Source organism: Artemia sp. Qi Xiang Cuo, chromosome 16 (genome assembly GCF_049724085.1).
Source record: "Artemia sp. Qi Xiang Cuo chromosome 16, ASM4972408v1, whole genome shotgun sequence".
In the NCBI taxonomy this organism is placed as follows: Eukaryota; Metazoa; Arthropoda; class Branchiopoda; order Anostraca; family Artemiidae; genus Artemia; species Artemia sp. Qi Xiang Cuo.
The window spans coordinates 11,333,176-11,355,994 of record NC_142809.1 but is presented as its reverse complement, the minus strand read 5'-3'; the positions used below and the strand labels follow the sequence as shown (position 1 = coordinate 11,355,994).

At 36.9% G+C, this 22,819-nt stretch overlaps 1 protein-coding gene across 1 annotated transcript in view; it reads right to left on the bottom strand.

Annotated features, from left to right (window-relative positions):
• Vps52 (vacuolar protein sorting 52) overlaps nucleotides 1–22,819 on the bottom strand; it is a 143,389-nt gene that overhangs the window by 77,220 nt on the left and 43,350 nt on the right. Inside the window, exon 5 of the mRNA XM_089102821.1 lies at nucleotides 8,911–9,043. Within this exon, the coding sequence (XP_088958947.1) occupies nucleotides 8,911–9,043 (133 nt within the window). The remainder of the gene's footprint in view (nucleotides 1–8,910; nucleotides 9,044–22,819) is intronic.

The following is a 22,819-nucleotide window of genomic DNA, read 5'->3' as shown; positions in this document are numbered from 1 at the left end:
GAAAGTTTCAACTTAATACCGTCATCTGTTTTTAAAATATTACAGATCCAGCTTTTTGATGAACTGGATGTACATAGTGCATTTTGATTTAGTTTAAGATACCCCTCAAAATTCACCTTAATATCCTTGGCTTTTTCGGATACACTCACAATTAAAACTTTCCCGTTTTCCTAATGATAAATCTTGCATGTAAACAATGTATAAGTTGCATAATTTACAATCCTTGCCCCGGGGTTTGGGGGGCGTGGTCTTTCTGGATGCATAGCTATTAGACCTTTTGACTAGTTTGAAAAAAAAATGACAATTACAAACTTTTGACCATTGTTAATGAGATGGGGAACATAAAAAGGGCAAGGAGGGGAGGGCTGGTTTCTCTCCAATCTCTCTTCAACTCCCCTCAACGTGCATTGAAAGTTTCCAGCTAATACCATCAGCCGTCGGTTATATATTGCTGATATTCCTTTTTCACAAGCAGCAAGGACAATGTGTGTTTTGATTGTGTTTGGCATCCCTCTCAACGCTTCCTTAGTTTCCCCTTAATACTCTAAGCATTTTTTGGAGATTCAGGATCAAACCTATCCTCTTTTCTTAATAGAAAACCTTATATATTAACAATGAGCTACTTCCATAATCTACAATCCTTGCACCTGGGGCTCAGTGAAAGGAGGGGGGGGTGTCAACCCCGGACGCATAGTTGTTTGACCTTTGGACTATTTTGAATATAAGAGCTATCTTAAAATTTTGATCGGATGCATTTACGGGAAAAGGGTGTGTGGGGGGGGCATCTTAGAAAAGTAATTTTAGAAAAGCTCCTTAAACCTTTGTTTAAGAAGATAAGCGGGTCAAAAGTCTTTAAAATGGTCAAAAGGTTTATCAATTATGCCTCCAGTGATCCAATGGCCCCACCCCCACCCCCAGGGGGGGGGGGGTAAGGAATATAGATTATGCAGTTTGTCCTTTTTTACATGCAGGATTTATCGATGGGCAAGGGGCCAATGTTTGATCCTGGGTGGGTCCAAAAAGGCGTAGCGTATTAAGGTGAAATTCGGGGAATGTTGAACTAATCAAAAGAAAATATCTGCATCCAAGCTATTAAAAAGGCATATCTGCAATATCTTAGGAATGGATAAGGGTAACACCTTGAAACTTTCAGGTCCCACTCATTCTACAAGCGTAGCCCGAACTGCGATGATTGACCCGCGGCCTTCGTTTGTAGACCATCCAAATTTCTCGGTGCCTGATCTAATCACAGGCAGCGCGATTGCGCTGCCTAAGTAAAGAACGATGTTGGCACAATGTATTATTTATTTTTGGTTTGTTTTATCCATACCAAGACACTTCGTATCGAACGAGTTGTCGTAGAAACTTAGAAAAGGGCTCATTCGATTGGAAATTGGAACGGCTAGTGCCCTTTTTAATAGTCGAAAGTGATTGGAGATCAACTACTCCCCCCTCCCACGCCCATCCTCCCACTTGCCCATTATGTTTAAAAACTAAATGTTGCCCTAAGGTTAAATCAAAATGCACTGTGTCAATGATAATTCCCAATAAGGCATCTCAGCAGTATCCCAAGAACGACTAAGGGTATTATGTTCAAACTTTCGGGGATACTTCTGCTCTTAAAATTTAATAAAATAAAAAAAACGTAAGTGTATCCAAACTATCAAAGAAAGTAAACAGATTTCTTTGGCGAATGGTATCAAGTTTTCTATTTCAGGTCAACTAGAGGAGGTGTGAAACTAAATTAAACACTACTATTTGTGTCCAGATTTTTAAAAGGGTGTATGTTGTTAAAAGATTCTGAAAGTATTTTTCTAGCATTCACATAGCTGGTCTAACTAAAAATTCTTAAAAAAACGAAAAGATTTAAAGTATTTTTTCCTGAAAAGACTATGTCAATATAAAACGAACAGAAATTAATTTAAGAAAAACTTTTTCCACAAAATAAGTTTTTCAAAGAAAAGTGCAAAACTTTGCAAAACCAAAAATGAGCAAAAATAAAATCAAATAATCTACCAAACGGGAAACTATCACAAATCAGCATCGATAAATAAATGAAACCCAAAACGAACAGAAATTACAATAAATAACCAAGTCAAACTCAAAACGAGCAGAAATTAACATCAGTTGGGCTCAAAACCCCTATGCCTTTCCAAGGCCAGAACATATTTGCAATTTACTGAAAAAAAAACAAATGAATGTGCATTGTCAGTTTAATATACATATACTGATATTTAGTGATCAAAATGTTAATATTATTTGATTTATTAAAATTATAATAGTAAGAACATCTATACTTTTTCAGTAAAGTGCAAATTATGGTCATTTTTGGTTTAGCCTAATGGAGTTCTTTACTTTTCTTTGCAAAACTTATTTTGTGGAAAAAGTTTTTTAATTAATTTCCTTTTAGGGACAGCGTGCATCTTGGCTATTTTTAGAGTGTGAATAATCAGTGCTATTTAGAACTGTGAGTTTTAGCAGAGTTTTAGAGTTTCAACACAGTGCTATTTTAGCACAATGAATAGTCTCGGCTACTTTACAGCGTGAATAATCACTAAAAATTAAGCTCAATCTGTATATACATGCAGCATCCCAGAATGCCACTGAAAGAATGGAACTCGGATTGGATATTGTCCAATATACGGTCGCACTCCACATGGGAAATGTCCTTATCAATTATCTTTTTCTACCATATTCAGAAGAAGAGTACCACTTATGGGAGTTGAGAAACTTAGGAGAGTATAAGAAGACCAAACACGTCATTTCAATAGAATATTTTCATATTCTTATGGTTTAAAATTTTCTTTTTATATTCCAAGCTTATTTTTCATGAGTGTTCCAATATTGGAATATTGGAGAATTATATATTGGATCCTTCTCCAATATTGGAAAATGTAGCCATGTTCCAGCCAAACAAAATGTAGGTACAAGCCTCAGCTACTGACTATTACCAAGAACGTTTTTTTAAGGAATTCAAAAAGAAAGAAAAGAAAATATTGAGGAGGAGCCCCTGGGTTGTCAGACTTGGTTTATTTATTTTCTTGGCAATCCTGACCTTTCAGCCTCCAATAACTCTTTTAACAACCTGGTAATATCTTCTATTTGTGTATACTTTAGCCCTTGATAATCTCGCATTAGTACCTCTTTAAGAAAATGTAAAGCAGACGGGGAGTGGGATTTAGACTCGCTAGTCAACCACTCTTGTATTCTTGTTTTAGTCGGATAGTCAAAGTCTTCTCCTGAAATCAGTTCAAGAAACAAAACTCCTAAGCTGAAAATTTCAATTCCATTCGCATTATAATCGTCAAAAGCTTCTTCTGGCCATTTTTGTCTGGTTCCACCCCGTGCTAAATTCTCAGCTGATTTTGGTAGAGCAGATCCGAAATCTATAAGAATTACATCACTGTTGTCAGTTATAAGAATATTTTTTGCATTAATGTCTCGATGTGAAATCTCATGCTCCTTCATTCTTACTAATATAGAACACAATTTAAGAATAATATTAGCTGCGTTGATACAACGTTCTGTCTCATTATACAGCTTTACTTTACACTGATCCCATGGCTCATTTATACAACACCAAAGACTCTGACTCCCCTCCACGTATTCGGTTATAATCCAATATTCTTTTCCGAGCCAAAACCAATCTAAAAACCGAACAGTTCCGGGGATTTTTTGAACTAGTGACGTCATTTCAATTTCTAGTGGCTTATTACTTCCCTCTGTTAAAAAATAGCAGCATTCAGAGCAGGAAACGCGCTTAAGACATCCAAATCTGTTATTTGTCTTACAAATGACGAATTCTATTTTTGATAGAAGCCACCTTTCTTTGAGAAATTTCCCAGTGAGCCAGTATTTTTCGTTGAATTCCTTTAGCTGGAAAATATAGGGTAAGGAAATATAAGAAAAATCAAACGAAACTTGACCGTTCTGGTTCTTCTTTAAAACCCTCGATTTGAAACTTTCAATTTCTGCTGTTTCTTCACACTGGGTACATGTATCCCCAATTTCTCTTACTTTTGCTTCGATATCAGCTAAATTAGATTCAATAATGTTGAATAATAATTTAGTGATACTCCAAATTTCTTTTGAATTTTTGAAGCTTCGAATCAGAGTCAAAAATCGCTTTTCGTCAAGAGGTTGCGTCTTGTTGTGTGGATCCATTCCAAGAATCATACACAGAAACACAGTGCCAAGGTTCTGCAATAAGTAAGTAGCTGCCTCTGTTTTGCAAGATTCAGTGTTGATGGTGTGTAAATTATTTATTTTCACTTTAAAAGTAATATCTTCAATTTGAAAGTCGCAAATGCAAACATCCGCGTTTTTTTCTACTGATTCATTCATTTCTTTTAACAACACAATCATCTGTAGCAAAATGTCTAAGGCTGTCTTAGGACATATTGGTCCATTTTCGTTAAGGTAATCCTTCAAGCTGATAAATTGCACCAAATAATAACAATTTCGATCAATTATAAATTTGGTGCTTTCAAAAATATCAAAGAAACAATGATGAGGTGATGTATCAGGGGCAAAAGCAATGGTAGCGGTTTCAAGGTCACTCTGGCAACATTTTTCTTCAATATTTTTATACATATTACAGATATTTTAAAGATATATTTTAATGTTTTTTTAGCTGTTTAATTTACTCTATATTCCGTTGCATCTTACAATACTTGCATGTAACTAAGATTTTGCTCTATAAAATGCCTAGAGATATGACACGTAAACTAACTTATGTATATTTACTTAATAAAACTATAAAGCATTTTTGCACATTGTATTTTTCTCTTCTTTTGCTTGCAGAATATAATAGAAATTTTTTTGTTAAATGAAGTGTGTGACGCCAGATTTAATGATGTCATTAGCTCTAGCACTAAGGTAATTTTGTTGACCCGAAGCACAGTATAAATATATAGCAGTAAGTTTACCGCAGATAATTTCTGGCTCTACATTCTCGGTGCGAACAAACAGCTCATCTCACTTATTCTTGGATTAGCGCGTACAAACAGCTCCTCTCATTTGATCTGCCATTAGCGGTCCAATTACCCTGGAACACGTTTTTTGGCAGAAACTTTCTCAAAATGCCTTTGAAACCAACTTGAGACTTCGAAACCTACTTTTAATTCCTAAAAACTTCTAATAATAACATTGCACTACTAATTACCGATTTTCATATATGTATTGGAATAAATTAATTTAAAATTAGTTTCTTCAAAATTTAGTGTTGCAACGTTGAAGCCAAAGTTTCGCGTTCAAGAGAGATCTGACTTGTCTACCCGTGAAAAGATCTAATGTCGCTTATGTTTATACGTTCTCTGGAGCACTCGCATCTCGGTCCGGGTTTTTATAATGGGTGAGATAGGGAAAGATCATACTGCCTATAATTTATATACTGTGACCCGAAGGGCACAGAAACATCATAAAGAGATGTTTAAGGGCTCATTTGAAACACTTTTGCCATAGTGACTTTTGTAAATAACAAAACATTATATTGAAACAAAATGCAATTTGTGACTGCATCTTCATGTATAAGATGATATAACAACCGTTTTCTTAGACGAATATTACACCCTTATTTCTTGAAAAGTTACTCTTAGTTGTCGATAAAATAAAAGTTCAAAATAGGGATAAAATCCTTTTTAATAGACAGAGTATAGAAAATTCACAAAAAATACCAGATATTTAGCAGTCTTTTATAATTAGCAGTTTTACTACTGATGACGGTCACTGTATATGTTACTGAAATATCTGGTATTTTTTGTGAATTTTCTATAAACTGTCTATTAAAAAGGATTTTATCCCTATTTTGAACTTTTATTTTATCGTCATGGAAAGGCAGTGTGGTCTCCGAAATTATCTACGTCATATTAATAGACAGTGTATAGAAAACTCACAAAAAATACCAGATATTTCGGTCACATATACAGCGACCGTCAGTGGTAAAACTGATGGCGGTCACTGTATATGTAACCGAAATATCTGGTATTTTTTGTGAATTTTCTATACACTGTCTATTAAAAAGGATTTTATCCCTATTTTGAACTTTTATTTTATCGTCATGGAAAGGCAGTGTGGTCTCCGAAATTATCTACTTAGTTGTCATGTTTGAATCACTATGTTGCAGAGACGGATCTATAGCGAAGCCTTGGAGGGGGGGGGGGGAATGTGACATGGGTGCCAATAAACAATATCTTGGGGGGGGGGGCAATGTGACAAGGGCGCCAATAATTGACCGAATTGAGGAATTTATTTAAAAAAAGAATCAGAAACAGAAAAAAAGGAGTGAGAGCACCAAAAACAATCTTGGGGAGCGGATCCCCCTGGCCCCCTGGATCTGCCATTGCTCTGTTGCCTGATTCCCTGTGGTTTGTTTTTTCTGAGTTCCAGCTGCGGGTTTCCTGTGTGTGATATATTTTTTAAACTAACCTAAGTGAAGGAGTCTTACATCCCCGTTTGATGTAGGGATCCTTTAGCCTTTGCTACGTTACTTGGGGCAAATCTTTGGGCAAAATCTTTGGACGTTTCTTGGGACTCATTGATTTGAAGGCTTCATTTTTTACTACACATCTAGTGCTTTAAAGGGCATCGATTAGGAGGGTAGGGAGGCCATTGCCCCCTTCAGTTTTGAAAAACAAATCTGCAAAAGAACAACAATTCCGAAACATTTAAGGTTGATAGTTCACACATTTGCATTCTTTTTCAGTTTATAAGACTACAGGAGGGTGAAAAATACGATTTGAACTTTCGATTGCTATTAACGAAGAGCTATATGTACATAAAAGGTTTTATTTGACCTTTGAGAACGATGTACGTCATTTTTATACAAAAAGGAAAGATTCAAACTATGCCTGCATTTAATAAACGGAAATATAACAGATTCCAAAAAAATTAGGGACAGCCGATTATCTAGATCTAGAGTCTCAAACGGACGAAATCAGCATATGTAATATATTCCATTTAAAACAGTGAAACCACGAGTCCCCCCCTTTTTTCCTTGCATGTTTCATAGTGTCCACAATTTTTTTTAATAAGGTCTAAAGCCTAGCATTAGAAAAGTTATTTGATAAGTAACATAAATTGTCACTTGAAAGAAAAAATAATTTTTAAAGGTTTTTTTTTCCTCTTGAAACTCTAATCAGAAATATTTTATCTTTTTAAGTTTTAAATTAGGTACTTCTCAGGAAAAAAGTCTCTTTAAGGAAATAGAGATACTCTGAACAAAATAGTCCAGAAGTGAAAGATACTTGGTTAAAGAACATGCATTTTAAAAGAAATGAATAAAACATATTTGACAACACAGCTCTGCTTTGCGCAGGTACCGATCTCCTGATTCAATGACTTCAGCCGAAACTGCAATGCGTGGTTGGGGGGAAATCACCCGACGGTTCTCGTGTTCTTCCCCCAGATTTCTCCAGGAGCCCATTTAGAGCTGGGTCAACTCTGGCTGAGCTTATAGAGTGACGCCATTGACCCCCATTCCAAACCATATAACCAGCGACACCAGGACTTGAGCCCTTGACCTCGGGATTTCAACGACACCAGGACTTGAGCCCTTGACCTCGGGATTTCAACGACACCAGGACTTGAGCCCTTGACCTCGGGATTTCAACGACACCGGGACTTGAGAGTGGGGTAAGAGGTACCATTTTGCTTGCCTGTATAGGAATTCCTATGTTATTTGCTTGCCTGTATAGGACCATGTTATTTGCTTGCCTGTATAGGAATTCCACGTTCCATGGCACCTTTCCAAGGCAGATAAATTTGTTTCAACTCCAAGTTTTTCAACCAGACTGGTTTTTTGAAAGCATAGTGTGTACATGTGTGTAGGCTTTGTTATTAAAAACTTGGACACTACAATCAGAATTGTTTGATTGACATTTAAAAAGGGGTAATGAGATTTGCGAATTGGAGTGTAGGATTCATGAATTTGATCCTATTAAGGATTTACTTGAAATAGAAATTTTTAACTAGAAATGGCTGAAAAGTGTTTTGGGGGAGATGGGGTGATTGTGTACTGTATAATACATATGTGATGTATGGACAGTGTTGTCAATTTAAAATAGTTTTATTGTTCCCTTCGTTCCCTCATTTCTGAGGGCAGGGGAGGGGGGGGTCAATTTTGGAGGGAAAATAAAAAATACTCAGAATCGAAAATAAATGGGATCTGCCTCAAGGGGAAGGCTCAGAGGCCCATCGTTCCCCCATTTCTGCGCGCAGGGGCGGGGGAGTCAATTTTGAAGGAAAAACAAACAATGATCAGAATCGAAAATAAATGGTATCGACCCCAAGGGCGAGGCTCAAAGGCCCCTCCTTACTTCTTTTCGGAGGGCAGGGGAGGGGGGGTCAATTTTGGAGGGAAAATCAAAAATTCTCAGAATCAAAAATAAATGGGATCTGCCTCAAGGGGAAGGCTCAGAGGCCCTTCGTTCCTCCATTTCTGAGGGCAGGGGGGGTCAATTTTGGAGGGAAAATCAAAAATGCACAGGATCGAAAATAAAGCGTGATCTGCCTCAAGGGCAAGGCTCAGAGGCCCCTCCTTCCTCCATTTCTGAGGGCAAGGGAGGGGGAGGGGGGTCAATTTTGGAGGGAAAATCAAAAATGCTCAGAATCGAAAATAAATGGGATCTGCCTCAAGGGGAAGGCTCAGAGGCCCCTCATTCCTCCATTTCTGCGGGCTGGGGAGGGGGGGGGTCAATTTTGGAGGGAAAATCAAAAATGCTCAGAATCGAAAATAAATGGCTTTTTGATTTAATGAAACAAAATTGCTCTTCCGATTATTTTTTTTTTTTTAATAAGCAACTTAAAATAACCAAGGTTTTCGAGAAAACCTTGGTTTGAAACCTTGGTCTCAAAACCAAGGTTTTGAGAAAATACACCTAGTAACGAGATAAATATGCAAAAGATAGTTACCTGTAAACGCATAAGCCGGCGCAAATACGTGCTGTAGTATGAATAATACATTTTTGAGATTGTGTCAAAGTATTCGGATCGTACTTCAGCAGCCAGCTCTCTCTGATGGCACATTATAAATTGATAGAAGAACCTTTAAAATGTACAACAATAGTTACGGTACCAAAAGTCAATAATTAAATGACAATCTATAAATGACAGTTAAAACTTTTAATTAAGAGAGGAAAAAAACATATACTAGTAAATGTTTGAAAACGTTGGCTTCATGTCTTGAAACGTTTATCAACGGAGAAAGAATAAAAACCTAACTAAATAGCTGAAACAAAGAGGTGAAACAAAGAAAAAAAAGTAGAAAAAGTAAAAAAAAAGAAAAGAACTCAGACCTTAAAAAACTGTAGTCGTTGTTTTAAAAAAGATAACTCAAAGCACAACAATCCTAAAGACATTAAACGTGGGGAAAGAACAATACAGAAGTCCAATAAAGCCAGAGTTTAGTTTCGTGCATAATTATGTGTTAAAAAATGCTTAATCTAGCAAAATTACGCTGAAATCATTGTAAATTAACATTTACATTCCCAAAGTTAATTTGATAATGTTGATTTTTACTAGGTAAGCTCAAAAATTTTTCTGGAAGGTACCCTGCCACTCTTTGTGGCCCCAACTCTATCAAAGGCTTCACATGAAACCGTAGCAAAATTTTGAGACAAAAATTTGAAATCAAAACGTTTTAAGAGCTTAAAAATACACCTCAGGGACTGCCTGAGTTGTGCAGCCACAAGAGCACCAAATCTTGCAAATAGCCCTTTAAAAAAAAGGGTTCAACGATACATCATAGGCAGCAGCGTTGCCTAAATTATATAATAAAGCTTAAGTGTATTATCTTTTTTACTCCTCAGGCTAATTCGTAAGAAAGGAATTGTCGTAGAAACTTCGGAGGGGCTCGCTCGATAGGACATCCAAGTTCTAGCGCCACTTTTAAGGGTCAAAAGTTATTGCAGATCAACCAGCCCCCTTCCAGACTCCTTTTAGCTGCCACAAAAAGACATCCAGTAGACATTATGAGATAGTAATTTTGTTCAAAAGAGTTCAAGGACCCAATAACTGTGCCTTCGGGGATGAAAAGTACATCTGTTGGGACAAGAGTTGTATATTATGCAAATTGTCTATTGTTTAAATATAGGTTTTTTTATTATGAGAGGAGAGGAGGGGGCGTTTTTTTCCTTAGTCTTCAGAAATATTAAGAGTGTTAGGGTAAAACATTGAGGTCGTGTTAAGGGGTATGTTAAAACAAATCAAAAGCGACTACGTGCATGCAGTTTGTAAAATGGGCGTATCTGCAATATCTCAGGAATGGTTAAGGGTATTAAATTTAAACTTTCAGGGCATATTGAGGAACTAAATCATGTTGAATTAAATCAAAAGACAATATTTGCATCCAGATGGTCAAAATGGCGTATCTATAATATCTCAGAAACGGCCAAGGGTATTAAGTTAAAACTTTTAGGGCATGTTGAACCAAGCACTATGTGCATCTAAGGTTGTCAAAAAGGTGTATCCACGACCTTCTAGGTGCAACAAAGGAAATTAAACCTAAGACGCGGAGAAATAAATTCAAATCGTAATTCAAGCGTAAAACGAACATAAATCACTATAAGTAAATAAATGAACCCAAAACCAGCAGAACTTACAATAAATAATGAAGTCCGACTTAAAAAGAACAAATACTACCACAAAAAGAAGTAGCGAACAACCCCTAGTCAACGTGTAGTCAGACTCACCTAGCTTCTCGTGGTTCTCTGTGTCACTGAATCCTTATTATGTCAGATAATAAGCTAATTGTGTTATTATGTGCCTTTATGTTACATCTTTCGGGACCAATTTGGCCTTAATTAAATCAGACTCCCAACAATAGCTAATCTATTTGTGTGTTATGTTTTTCTCTGCTTGCTGTTTGTTTATTTTGCCTTTCTTTTGGGATTATGATCTTTTGACTGCAATAACATTTGGTCACTAAACTAAATTACTGGTCAATCTCATTCTGCTGTTACAAGATGCACCTAATTTTTATGTGAGTTACAGTCCTCAACTGTTCGTTATAATGAACGGTTTATCAAATAATAAAACGCAAGCTTGATTTATAACTTTTTTAACTTGTTGTGTCTTAAAGATGAACTTGCATTGAAAAAGAAATTGTTTTCTTTGCTCAATGATATCCAGCCAATGTTCAACGTATTTGTAATCTAGATCAATCAATGCAAATCAATGCAAAATTTAAAAAAATAATTCAGTACATGGACAAAGCCAAACCTCAGCAATCGAAAGATAAAGAAATTGCAGTTGTAGACTGAAACATGAAAACCCCAGGGCAGACACAGATATTGTTAAGAGGCTCGTCACGTCAAGAGGATCACAACCACAACAAGATAATTGTCAAGAGTATTATGTCAATTAAACCTAATGTAATTAATCCCTGATCACATCAGAAGGATCATCATCACGTCAGGACGACTTTAAAGAATACTACGCCAATAACGTTTAATTTAATGAATCCCCGATCACATCAGAAGGATCATCATCACGTCAGGACGACTTTAAAGAATACTACGCCAATAACGTTTAATTTAATGAATCCCCGATCACATCAGAAGGATCATCATCACGTCAGGACGACTTTAAAGAATACCACGTCAATAACGTTTAATTTAATGAATCCCAGATCACATCAGAAGGATCATCATCACGTCAGGACGACTTTAAAGAATACTACGTCAATAACGTTTAATTTAATGAATCCCCGATCACATCAGAAGGATCATCATCACGTCAGGACGACTTTAAAGAATACTACGACAATAACGTTTAATTTAATGAATCCCCGATCACATCAGAAGGATCATCATCACGTCAGGACGACTTTAAAGAATACTACGTCAATAACGTTTAATTTAATGAATCCCCGATCACATCAGAAGGATCATCATCACGTCAGGACGACTTTAAAGAATACTACGCCAATAACGTTTAATTTAATGAATTCCCGATCACATCAGAAGGATCATCATCACGTCAGGACGACTTTAAAGAATACTACGTCAATAACGTTTAATTTAATGAATTCCCGATAAAGTCAAGAGGATCAAAGTCACAACCAAATCGTTGTCGAGAGTATTACATTGATAAACTATAGTTTAGGAAATTCTTGATAATGTTACGAGGATTACGATCACGAGAGAATCATTGTCAAGAATTTTACATTGACAACGTTTATTTAATAAATTCCTAATAACGGATCACATTCAAGAACAGAATCATTGTCAAGACTAGTACATCAATAACTTTTAATTTAATAAGTTCCTGATAATATCAAGAGGACCACAATCACGACTGAATCACTGTCAAGAAAAGCACATCTACTACTACTACTAACTACTCACCCCAGCACTAAACCACCTGAGGCCAAGAGAGCTACGCACGTTTTTCCTCCATCTCTATCTATTCAAAGCCTCCTTCTTTAATTCATTGTCATGACTAGTACATCATTGTCAAGAATCATTGTCAAGACTAGTACATCATTAACGTTTAATTTAATAAGTTCCTGATAATATCAAGAGAACCACCATCACGACTGACTCACTGTCAGGAAAAGCAAATCTACTACTACTACTAACTACTCACCCCAGCACTAAACCACCTGAGGCTAAGACAGCTATGCACGTTCCTCCTCCATCTCAATCTATTCAAAGCCTCCTTTTTTACACCCTCCCAGGAAGTTCCCTAATAAAGTCCTGGTAACGTCAAGAGGATCATTGTCAAGTACGCAATAACGCCAGCTTTAACCAAAAACTAATAAGAAAACTTGACTTGTGTCTGTAGAAGTTAAAACACGATAAGACCACTTAATGAACTCCTCGTGATGTTAAATAGCCAAACAAGTGCCTAAACTTCTCGGCAAATTCCACCCCCTACGCATTGACCGTAAACGACGCTTATGGTCACAACGGGGCTGTCTTCCATCTTGAAAGATGTACCCTTAACTTAAATTCCGATTTACATATTTTGGTGTAAGACTGAAGTTTACTGAGGACCACTCACAGGCTTCGCTGGTGAAAATACACCATAGGTATTCAGTCCATACACATCATTGCGTCGTCACCATTGTTAGACAACTTAACTTGTGCTTCAAGGAAATCTACATTTCCCCTGACAGTTTTTTCTCACTCAATGACAAAATATCCAGAGATTCTCTTTATCAGCAAAAACTAGTCCCGTATATACAATTGACTTCAGAGTTCCTACACAACGCATCAAACCTTTAAGCACGAGCAAGTTTATGATGATCAAAAAACACAGTGCTTGTTTCAACGAAGAGTATGTTTTGCCACTAGCCACATCGTGACCATGCAGATCGTTTAAAGGAGTTTGCAGTTCTAAGAATCACTTTAAGCGAGTTTATAGGATTCATACAATAAATTTATCGTTGTCGATGAAGGTGATCCTTCAACAGCAGCTGGATCTAATGAGGCCTCAATAGTCTTTAGTAGGAAACCTGAACCTTAAGCTTGTTGGTGGGCTTTCATGATGAATTGCTCATTGTCAATAAAAAGCACGTCCGGGACAACAGCTGAATTCATAAGTTGAAGATCATTAAGAGGATATTTTGATAGCAGCTCAGTCTATCGTAACCTTGAAGGTTTTTAATAGGGAGCATACAGTAACGAAAAAAAACGACCCACTTAACCGATGAAAATCCAGGAAAATCCTGCTGCCAGTGTAACTTCTGAGAGAATTTTTTTCCAAAAGTTAATAAGGCAAATACATAACAGATCTTCAACCAGAAACATTGAACTACTACTACTCTTCAAAAGCCAAAAAGGGCATTCTTATCCTTTGATTCAGATCAGCAGTTTTGAATCTGCATTTTCACGGTTTCTTCTCGATACGCTAAAAAGTTGATTTTTCAGGCCGGATCAATATCATATATAGATTATGGAAATATATATATATATATATATATATATATATATATATATATATATATATATATATATATATATATATCGAAGGAGTTGTCGTAGAAACTTCGAAAACGGTTCATTCGATTGGAAATTGGAGTGGCTAGTGCCCTTTTTAATAGTCGAAAGTGATTGGAGGGTATCTACCCCCTCCCCACGCCCATCATTCCCCCAAACACATCCAATCAAAATTTTGAGATACCCATTTTGTTCAGCGTAGTTGACTTCTACATAGAAAATATGTTTTTGAGGAGGACACTCCCCCTCAACCCTCAGCGCAAGGGTTTTAATTTATGCCCTGTGGGTATATAATGTTTTTTATAGAAGGCGTTGTCGTAGAAACTTCAAAACAGGCTCATTCGATTGGAAATTCAAAGGGCTAGAACCCTTTTAATAGTCGAAAGTGATTGGAGGGTAACTAGCCCCCCCCCCCCACGCCCATCATTCCCCCAAACACATCCAATCAAAATTTTGAGATATCCATTTTGTTCAGCGTAGTTGATTTCCACATAGAAAATATATTTTTGAGGAGGATACTCCCCCACAACGCTCAGGGCAAGGGTTTTAAGTTATGCCCTGGGGGCATATAAGTTTTTTTATAGAAGGTGTTGTCGTATAAACTTCAAAAGAGGTTCATTCGATTGGAAACTCAAAGGGCTAGTACCCTTTTGAATATTCAAAAGTGATTGGAGGGCAACTAGTCCCCCCCCTCCACGCCCATCATTACCCCAAACACATCCAAACAAAATTTTGAGATAGCCATTTTGTTCAGCGTAGTTAATTTACAGATAGAAAATCTTTTTTTGAGGAGGACACTCCCCCACACCCCTCAGGGCAAGGGTTTTAAGTTATGCCCTGGGGGCATATAAGGTTTTATTAAAGAAGGCGTTGTCGTAGAAACTTCAAAACAGGCTCATTCGATTGGAAATTCAAAGGGCTAGTACCCTTTTTAATAGTCGAAAGTGATTGGAGGGTACCTAGCCCCCCCCCCCTAAGCCCATCATTCCCCCAAACAAACCCAATAAAAGTTTTGAGATTGCCATTTGGTTCAGTGTAGTTTGTTTCAAGATAGAAAATATGTTTTTGAGGAGGAAACTCCCCCACAACCCTCAGGTCAAGGGTTTTAAGTTATGCCCTGGGGGCATATAAGGTTTTTTATAGAAGGCGTTGTCGTAGAAACTTCAAAACAGACTCATTCGATTGGAAATTCAAAGGGCTAGTACCCTTTTTAATAGTCGAAAGTGATTGGAGGGCAGCTAGCCCCTCCCCCCCCCCCCCACGCCCATCATTACCCCAAACACATCCAATCAAAATTTTGAGATAGCCAGTTTGTTCAGCGTAGTTAATTTCCAGATAGAAAATACTTTTTTGAGGAGGACACTCCCCACAAACCCTCAAGGCAAGGCTTTTAAGTTATGCCCTGGGGCATAAAAGGTTTTTATAGAAGGCGTTGCCGTAGAAACTTCAAAACAGGCTCATTCGATTGGAAATTCAAAGGGCTAGTACCCTTTTCAATAGTCGAAAGTGATTGGAGGGTAACTAGCCCCCCCCCCGCCCATCATTCCCCTCAATACATCGCCTCAAACTGATGATATAGCTATTTTCTTCCGCATAGTTTCTTTCCCGATAGAACATACGTTTTTGGGGAGGATACTCCCCCACAACCATGAGGGCAAGGGGTTTAAGTTATGTCCTGGGGGCAGATAAGGTTTTTTATAAACGGCGTTGTCATAAAAACTTCAAAACAGGCTCACTCGAGTGGAAATTCGAAGGGCTAGTGCCCTTTTTAATAGTCAAAAGTGATTAAAGGGAAACTATCCCCCCCCCCAAACACCCATCATTCCCCCAAACAAATCTAATCAAAATTTTGAGATAGCCAGTTTGTTCAGCGTAGTTAATTTCCATATAGAAAATATTTTTTTGAGGAGGACAATCCCCAACAACCCTCAAGGCAACGGTTTTAAGTTATACCCTGGGGCATATAAGGTTTTTATAGATGGCGTTGCCGTAGAAACTTCAAAACAGAAACTTCATAAAGTTGCCGTAGAAACTTTTAAGTTATGCCCTGGGGGCATATAAGGTTTTTATAGAAGGTGTTGTCGTAGAAACTTCAAAACAGGCTCATTTGATTGGAAATTCAAAGGGCTCGTGCCCTTTTAAGTAGTCGAATGGGATTTGGGGGCACCTTGCCCCCCCCCACGCCCATCATTCCACCAAACACATCCAGTCAAAATTTGAGGTAGCCATTTTGTTCAGCGTAGTTGTTTTCCAGATGGAAAATATGTTTTTGAGGAGGACACTCCCTCACAACCCTCAGGGCAAGGGTTTTAAGTTATGGCCTGGGGGCATATAAGGTTTTTATAAATGGAGTTGTCGTAGAAATTCAAAACGTAGAAATTCAGCGTAGTTGTTTTCCAGATGGAAAATATGTTTTTGAGGAGGACACTCCCTCACAACCCTCAGGGCAAGGGTTTTAAGTTATGGCCTGGGGGCAAATAAGGTTTTTATAGATGGAGTTGTCGTAGAAACTTCAATAAAAGATCATTCGACTGGAAATTCAAAGGGCTAGTGCCGTTTTTAATAGTCGAAAGTGATTGGAGGGCAACTAGCCCCCCCCCACACACACCCATCATTCCCCCAAACAAATCCAATAAAAATTTTGATATAGCTATTTTGTTCAGCGTAGTTGATTTCCAGATAGAAAACATATTTTTGAGGAGGACACTCCCCCCCCAACCCTCAGGGCAAGGATTATAAGTTATGACCTGGGGGCATATGAGGTTTTTATTGAAATCTATATAGAAGGCGTTGTCGTAGAAACTTCAAAACAGGCTCATTCGATTGGAAATTCAAAAGGCTAGTACCATTTTTAATAGTCAAAAGTGACTTGAGGGCAACTAGCCCCCCCCCCCCCACGCCCATCATTCCTCCAAATAAATCCAATCAAAATTTTGAGATAGCCATTTTGTTCAACGTAGTTGATTTCCAGATAGAAAATATTGTTTTGAGGAGGAAACTCCCCCAAAACCCTCAGGGCAAGGGTTTTAATTTATGCCCTGGGGGCATATAAGGTTTTTATAGAAGGCATTGTCGTAGAAACTTCAGAACAGGCTCATTCGATTGGAAATTCGAAGGGTGAGTACCCTTTTTAATAGTCGAAAGTGATTGGAGGGCATCTAGACCCCCCCCCACGCCCACCATTCTCCCAAATACATCCAATCAAAATTTTTAGATAGCCATTTTGTTCAGCGTAGTTGATTTCCTGATAGAAAATATGTTTTTGAGGACGACACTCCCCCAAAACCCTCAGGGCAAGGGTTTTAAGTTATGCCCTGGGGGTATATAGGGTTTTTATAGTAGGCGTTGTCGTAGAAACTTCAGACCAGGCTTATTCGATTGGAAATTCAAAGGGCTTATGCCCTTTTTAATAGTCAAAAGGGATTGGAGAGCAACTAGCCCCCCCCCCCACCCACGCCCATCATTCCCCCAAACACATCCAATCAAAATTTTGAGATAGCCATTTTGTTGAGCGTATTTGTTTTCCAGATAGAAAATATGTTTTTGAGGAGGACACTCCCCCACAACCCTCAGGGCAAGAGTTTTAAGTTATGGCCTGGGGGCATATAAGGTTTTTATAGATGGAGTTGTCGTAGAAATTCAAAACAGGCTTATTCGATATGAAATTCAAAGGGATAGTGCCATTTTTAATATTCGAAGGTGATGGGAGGGCACGTAGCCCCCCCCCCACGCCCATTTTGCCCACCCACCCACTCGATAACTACAGTGGGATTGCTAATTTGTCACGCGCCGAGGTAATCTAGAGGGAAATTATGTTTTTTGAGAGTGTCCCTCCCCACAACCATTAGGGCAAGTGTTTTAAGCTACGCTCTAGATTCAGAGAGAGATTTTATAGAAGATTTTGTTGAAAACTACTCAAAACAGGCTCATTTGATTGGAAATTCACAGGGCTAGTACCCTTTTTAATAGTCGAAAGTGATTGGAGGGCAACTAGCCCCCCCCCCCCCCTCACGCCATTCATTCCCCCAAACACATCCCATCAAAATTTTGAGATAGCCAGTTTGTTCAGCGTAGTTGATTTCCAGATAGAAAATATGTTTTTTAGGAGGATACTCCCCTACATCCCTCAGGGCAAGGGTTTTAAAGTTATGTCCTGGGGGTATATAAGGTTTTTAAAGAAGGCGTTGTCGCAGAAACTTCAATAAAAGCTCATTCGACTGGAAATTTAAAGGGCTAGTGCCCTTTTTAATAGTCTAAATTGATTGGATGGCAACTAGCCCCCCCCCACACCCATCAGTCCCCCAACCAAAGCCAATAAAAATTTTGAGGTATACAATTTGTTAAGTATAGTATAGTTCTCCGGAGAAAATAAATTTTTAAGATTGAAACTGCCCCACAACCCACAGGGCAAGGACTATAAGTTATGCCCTGGGGGCTTATATGGTTTTTATTGAAATCTTGTCGTAGAAACTTGAAAAAGGGCTCATTCGATTGGAAATTTTAAGGACTAGTACCCTTTTTAATAGTCGAAAGAGACTGGAGGGCAACTAACCCCCTCTCACGCCCATCATTTCCCCAAACACATCCAATCAAAATTTTTAGAAAGCCATTTTATTCAACGTAGTTGAAAGTTTTGGAAATTAAGTCTGTAAGGAAGACAACCCCTCCCCCCACAGCCCTCAGGGCAAGGGTTGTAAGTTATGCCCTGGGGCATATGAAGTTTTTATTGAAAGCTTTGTCGTAGAAACTTCAAAAGGGCTCATTCAATTGGAAATTGAAAGGAAAAGTGCCTTTTTTAATAGTTGAAAGTGATTTGATAGCGACTAACGCCCCTCTCACGCCCACCATTTCCCCAAACACATCGAATTAAAATTTTGAGATATCCATTTTGTTCAACGTAGTTGAAAGTTCTGGAAATTTTGTCTTTTAGGATAATAACCCCCTCAGAGCCCTCAGTGCAAGGGTTGTAAGTTATGCCCTGGGGGCATATACAGTTTTTATTGAAAGCGTTGTCGTAGAAACTTCAAAAGGGCTCATTCGATTGGAAATTCAAAGGGCTAGTACCCTTTTTAATAGTCGAAAGTGATGGGAGGGCAACTGGGCCCCCCCCCCCCGCCCATAATTACCCCAAACACACCCAATCAAAATTTTGAGATAGCCATTTTGTTCAGCGTAGTTGATTTCCCGATAGAAAATATGTTTTGAGGAGGACACTCCCCCACAATCCCCAGGGCAAGGGTTTTAAGTTATGCCCTGGGGGCATATAAGGTTTTTATAGAAGGCGTTTTCGTAGGAACTTCGAAAAGGGCTCATTCGATTGGAATGAACTTTGAAAAGTGCTCATTCGATTGAAAATAGAAAGGGCTGATGCCCTTTTTAATAGTCAAAAGTGTTTTGAGGGCAACTAATCCCCCTTCCACTCCCACCCTCCCACGCCCATCCTCCCACGCCAATCCTCCCATTTCTGCTATTTAAAATTTAACCAAATCAAAATAACGTAAGGGTATCCAAACTATCAAAGAAAGTAAACAGATTGCGAATGGTATCAAGTTCGCAAGTTCGAGGTAAAGAACTCCATTAAACAGAAAATGAGCAAAAATCAAATCAAAAGATCTACCAAGCGTGAAACTACCACAAACCAGCATCGATAAATAAATGAAACCCAAAACGAACAGAAATTACAATAAATAACCGAGTCAAACTCAAAACGAGCAGAACTTAACATAAGTTGGGCTCAAAACGCATATGCCTTCCCAAGGCTAGAACAAAAATTTGCACTTTACTGAAAAAAATATAAATGTTTTTACTTTTATAACTTTAATAAATCAAATAATTTTAACATTTTGATTACTAAATATCAGTACTAATAAATCAAATAATATTAAGATTTTGATTACTAAATATCAGTAAATGTATATTAAACTGACAATGCACATTCATTTGTATTTTTTTCACAAATCACAAACTCCACACAACACAAATCAAGGAAGGAAAAAAAATGCAACAATATCTCAAAAATATAAACACAATGCGAGAAAAATCAACAAAAAAAAACAAAAAATAAACAACTGCTACACAATAACCTTTGACTTAATTTTATCCAAACTGAAAATCTCCTGTAATTTATTAAAATTATTTCATAAATAAGATATTTATAAATAAGATATTATTTCATAAATAAGTCTAATTCCTCGACTGTCTTCCTTAGCAAAAAAAGGTACACGAAGAAGTCGTAACTATTAACAAAAATTTCATACTGAAGCAAACAAAATAAACGCAAACATACTGAAGCAAAGAGAATGAAAAAATTTGAGAGAAATAATAAAAATAATAACCCTTGAAAATAAATTTCAAGGGTTATGCATATAGACAGTGTTGAATATATACCTCGTAGATTCAAGACTTGGCGCACGGTAAGTGTTGAACTGTATATGCGTAACGATATATTTTTCATTAAAAATTGACTTCCAGGATTTTACTTATTTTTTTAAAACGTATAAGGTTGTGTAAGTTTCCACTTAACCATTTCAAAAAAATCAGACTTCATTGTCACTGTCCATGGTATCTCAACGCCACACTTGCATTACAGAAGTGCAATATTAAATTGGCAATAAACTGGTTTAAAAATCTTGAGTCAATTTTATTTCCAACTATTCACTACTAATATTATCTCAGTATCTTTTACCGATTAAATAAAAAAAGAGAAGTTTTTTTTTAACTGAAAGTACGGAACGACGTTAAAACTTAAAACGAACAGAAATTATTCCATATATGAAAGGGGCTGTCCCCTCCTCAACACCTCGCTCTTTACGCTAAAGTTTTTCATTTTTTAAAAAAAATAGAGTTGTGAGAAAGTCAAACTTTAGCGTAAAGAGCGAGGTTTTGAGGAGGGGACAGCCCCCTTCATATACGGAATAATTTCTGTTCGTTTTAAGTTTTAACGTCGTTCCTTACTTTCAGTTAAAAAAACTTGTTTTTTTTATTTAATTTTTGAACGTTTTTGAATTAATGCAGGTTTTGATTTTGGCTCACCGTACATTGAATAATTTAAAAAAAAATTGAATATCTATTTTACTTTTATTTGGTTAAATGGCTTTCTCGAAACCTGTTTAATTTTATTTACGAACGTTTTATTAGTAATAAATATACGTAACTTACGAATTAACTTACGTAACGTACCTCTATATTCTTATATTTTTAATACGTATATTAGAGGGTTCGCCCCCTAGTCAATACCTTGCTCTTTCGGATTTTGTTCCAATTCTTTAAAAATGACCCCTTAATCACAAATGCCGTTAATTAGAATAAATAGCTCTTATGAAAGTACTAAATAATCTTTGGCTTAAAGAGCGAGGTATTGACTAGGGGATTAACCTAATCATATACGTAATGTTTTCTGTCGTTTTAAGTTTTGATGTTGCTCCTTACTTTCAGTTAAAAGACTTGTTTTTTATATATAATTTCTTATCTTTATTTAAATAATGCTGGGAAATCCGGCGCCCCCTTCATAGCTTAAAAAGGGCACTAGAACTTTTAATTTCCGTTTGAATAAGCCCTCCCACGATATTCTAGGACCAATGGGTCGAGACGACCACCCCTGGAAAAAAATAAACAACAAACAAACAACAAACAAACAAACAAATAAACACGCATCCGTGATCTTTCTTCTGGCAAGAAATACAAAAGTCCACATTTTTGTAGATATGAGCTTGAAACCTCCGCAGTAGGGTTCTCTGATACGCTGAATATGATGGTGTGATTTTAACTAGAGTTTTATATCCTTTAGGGGGTCTTTCCCTCTTTTTTCGAAAATCAGCCAAATTTTCGTAACTTTTGATAGGTATGGCTAAACTTGATGAAACTTATATATTTGAAATCAGCATTAAAATCTGATTCTTTTGATGTATCTATTGGTATCAAGATTCCGTTTTCTACAGTTTCGGTTACCATTGAGCCGGGTCGCTCCTTACTTACAGTTCGTTACCACGAACTATTTGATTCATTTTGTAGATAAAATAAATTACTACTCCTAGCTTCCATCGTTTCTCTTTTCAGAAATTATGCCCGGTAACTAAAAAATATTTCAAAATTTATATATATATATATATATATATATATATATATATATATATATATATATATATATATATATATATATATATATATATATATATATATATATATATATATATATATATATATATATATATATATATATATATATATATATATATATATATATAAATTTCTAAGATTGAAATCCAAACTACCAGTTTGTTTTATAATTTTTGTTGTTCCTAATCACCCGTTAATTATATGGTACAAATTTATGACAACAAGATAGCCCAGACCTAAAATTTACATCACCACTTGATTCGGCTTTTTAATGCCCTTTTCTATTATCAATCTACAAAAAGCAAGCTGAAATGATCATTAGCTTTGAATTGAGCCTTTTAACATCTGTCTACGATGTTATAGCTGTCTGCAAGTTCCAGTGGCGTTAATTGGGGGGGGGGTCCATCCCTAGTCTGTTGCCCTTAGCTTTTAACATAACAATGACAATAACTTTTCAAGAGTATTGTCATTGAAATAAGCCCTAATTTGGTATTTTCATTGAAAAAAAAGAAAAAAAAACAACAGAATCATGCCTCTCTAGACAAAAAATACATTTTTAAGGGGACTTTCTTGGATGAGGGTCCATCAGATCAGTCTTAAAGAGAAAACACAAGCTCTCCATTATCCCCCCCCCCCCCAGTTCACTCCATGCAGATATGTCCCTAAGGCAGAAGTATTTGTCTCAGAATAGTACCTTTAAATATGCTTCTTGAGTTTTCAGATATACTGGATTCGTGCAGAAATTCAGAGGAGGAGGTTAAAAA